The following is a 2,109-nucleotide window of genomic DNA, read 5'->3' as shown; positions in this document are numbered from 1 at the left end:
TTTTTTACTTTATAATGAAAAAAGTACCGAAAAATTCAGAAAAAACAAAATTTTTCCCTATGTTATAAAATATTTCTTTTTAGCCATATTTTTGGTAAAATATAAAGGACGGGGTCACGTCGGCTATATAGACACAAAACTTGTCAAGCCTTAAAGTTGCATGCGCCCGCAAAATCGCAAAAAAAAACGACCACACCGAAAATTGGCCATAGGCGTCGCTTTGAAAGCTTTTACCGCTCATCCGTTTAGTGTTATCAGTGATTAATGGCCCTAAAATTATTGCTCGCACTGCGACGTTTGCGGCGATATGTAGCATGTGTGGCACAATAGGCGCAATCGTCGTTTTTGCACCCGACGCAGGCTTGCGTGTGTATGTGGGGGGCGGGGGACTTTAAAAAAAATATTTTAGCACTCTTTTTTTTACACTTAACTAAAAATCCCCTATGTGATAGCCAATTTACATGACAGGTCCTCTTTATGGAGACATCAGGGGTCTCCAAAACTCCTAATGTCACCTAGGGACCCCAAGAGAAGCTGATGAAGCACAGATCTGTTTCAGCAGCTTCTCACTGGCTTCTGAAGCTGGGAATGACAGCTGAATGCGGAAGTGATGTAATATACATCACTTCCTGCATTCGGGGACTGGAGAGGAGGTCAGAGGGAGATTGTGTACTGAGCTCCCTTTCATCTCCTGTCACAGAGCAGCCGTGCCGGTCCCAGGCGCACCGGGCACAGCGGATCTCGGGACCGGCGACGGCAGTGACAGCTAATACATCTCTAGAGACTCCTGATCCCTTGAATGTAAAGCTCCCGGCCGGCCGTTGTAATTAAACTTACTCGTCGAAGCTGCTCGTTGTGCTCCGGGGTCCCCTCATCACAGACAAGAGGACGAGCAGATTTTTCAAGCCCTGTATATACGTGTGTATGTATCTGGTGACTAAGGCTGTCCGTGGTTGAAACGCGTTAGCATTCATGAACTGTTCATCTGATATTTAATAAAGGGTCAGAACATGCTGTGTGCCGCAACCTGCGTTATATTAATTGCTCAGTGAGGTGGACGCAGCCGTTCCTGAGCCTTTTTCTCATGCACAATATCGGGCTCTAGGTTAAGTGGGGTTCCAATGCGTACGTTTCTGCAAATGTATGGTGTGACCAGGCTCTCTGGATGAATGGCATTGCACTGTCTACTTAATGTGCGTTATTATAAATAGATGTGTGATGGGGCCCCAGTCACATTGACTCCTCCCCCTACCAGTGGCTCCAGTCAGGAAGGAACCCGCTTCTGTTCTTCTCTCTTCAGAGAAAACCAATAATTCTCAGTGAATCCTCCGTCATGGATTCTCTCTATCTATCTATCTATCTATCTATCTATCTATCTATCTATCTATCTATCTATCTATCTATCTATCTAAGGACTGTGCTATACACCTGTGATGACTCACAATCACCTTTGTCTCCCGTAGGGTTGCAGACCTGTCCACCAACCAGTATGGCGACTCAGGCCTACGTGGCGGAACTCCAGGCCACTCCACCCGCCTCCGGCCAGGCCACCCCTCAACAGTATGTGGCAGAACTGCAAGTGGCTCCGTCCACACCTACCAACCAGGCAACCGGACCCCAGACACCGCCCCCCCAGCAGTACATCGTGGTCACTGTATCTGGTGAGTATTGGCTCTGTTAAGGGGTGGCCAAATTCGGGGCCCTCTAGCTGTGGTGGAACTACAAATCACAGGATGCATTTGCCTCTGGAGGCTGTCGGAAAGTCTACCTCAAGGGTAGGCAACCTCAGCACTCCAGCTGTGGTAAAACTACAAATGCCATCGTGCCTCTCAGAGTCTTGCCATGCCTTACGGGTCTCGTAGTTTTGTAACAGCTTGAGGCCTGAAGTTTGGCCACCCCTGGTCTATATTAACATGGAGGGATTGCTTGAAAAATCCCAACATCTGTAAACCTTCCGGTGACCAATCTGCGCTGGATAACCAAGGTTTGGATGTCAGGGGTCAGGGATGGAAATGAAATACCAAGGCTGCCATTGCTGAGCTTTCCTGAACATGCTTTATGTCTGGCTGGCATGCCGACCCTCTAAGTCAGGGGGGCTCCTTTGTCACC

At 48.1% G+C, this 2,109-nt stretch overlaps 1 protein-coding gene across 2 annotated transcripts in view; it reads left to right on the top strand.

Annotated features, from left to right (window-relative positions):
• RFX1 (regulatory factor X1) overlaps positions 1 to 2,109 on the top strand; it is a 28,126-nt gene that overhangs the window by 2,319 nt on the left and 23,698 nt on the right. For both annotated transcript variants that reach the window (XM_018570468.1, XM_018570467.1), the window contains exon 2: positions 1,464 to 1,661. In XM_018570468.1, the coding sequence (XP_018425970.1) occupies positions 1,490 to 1,661 (172 nt within the window). In that variant the 5' untranslated portion in view covers positions 1,464 to 1,489. The remainder of the gene's footprint in view (positions 1 to 1,463; positions 1,662 to 2,109) is intronic.

The sequence above is a fragment of the Nanorana parkeri genome, unplaced genomic scaffold (genome assembly GCF_000935625.1).
Source record: "Nanorana parkeri isolate BGI_ZX_2015 unplaced genomic scaffold, ASM93562v1 scaffold1536, whole genome shotgun sequence".
In the NCBI taxonomy this organism is placed as follows: Eukaryota; Metazoa; Chordata; class Amphibia; order Anura; family Dicroglossidae; genus Nanorana; species Nanorana parkeri.
Note: the sequence above shows the minus strand (reverse complement) of the source record. Positions and strands in the feature narration are given on the sequence as shown.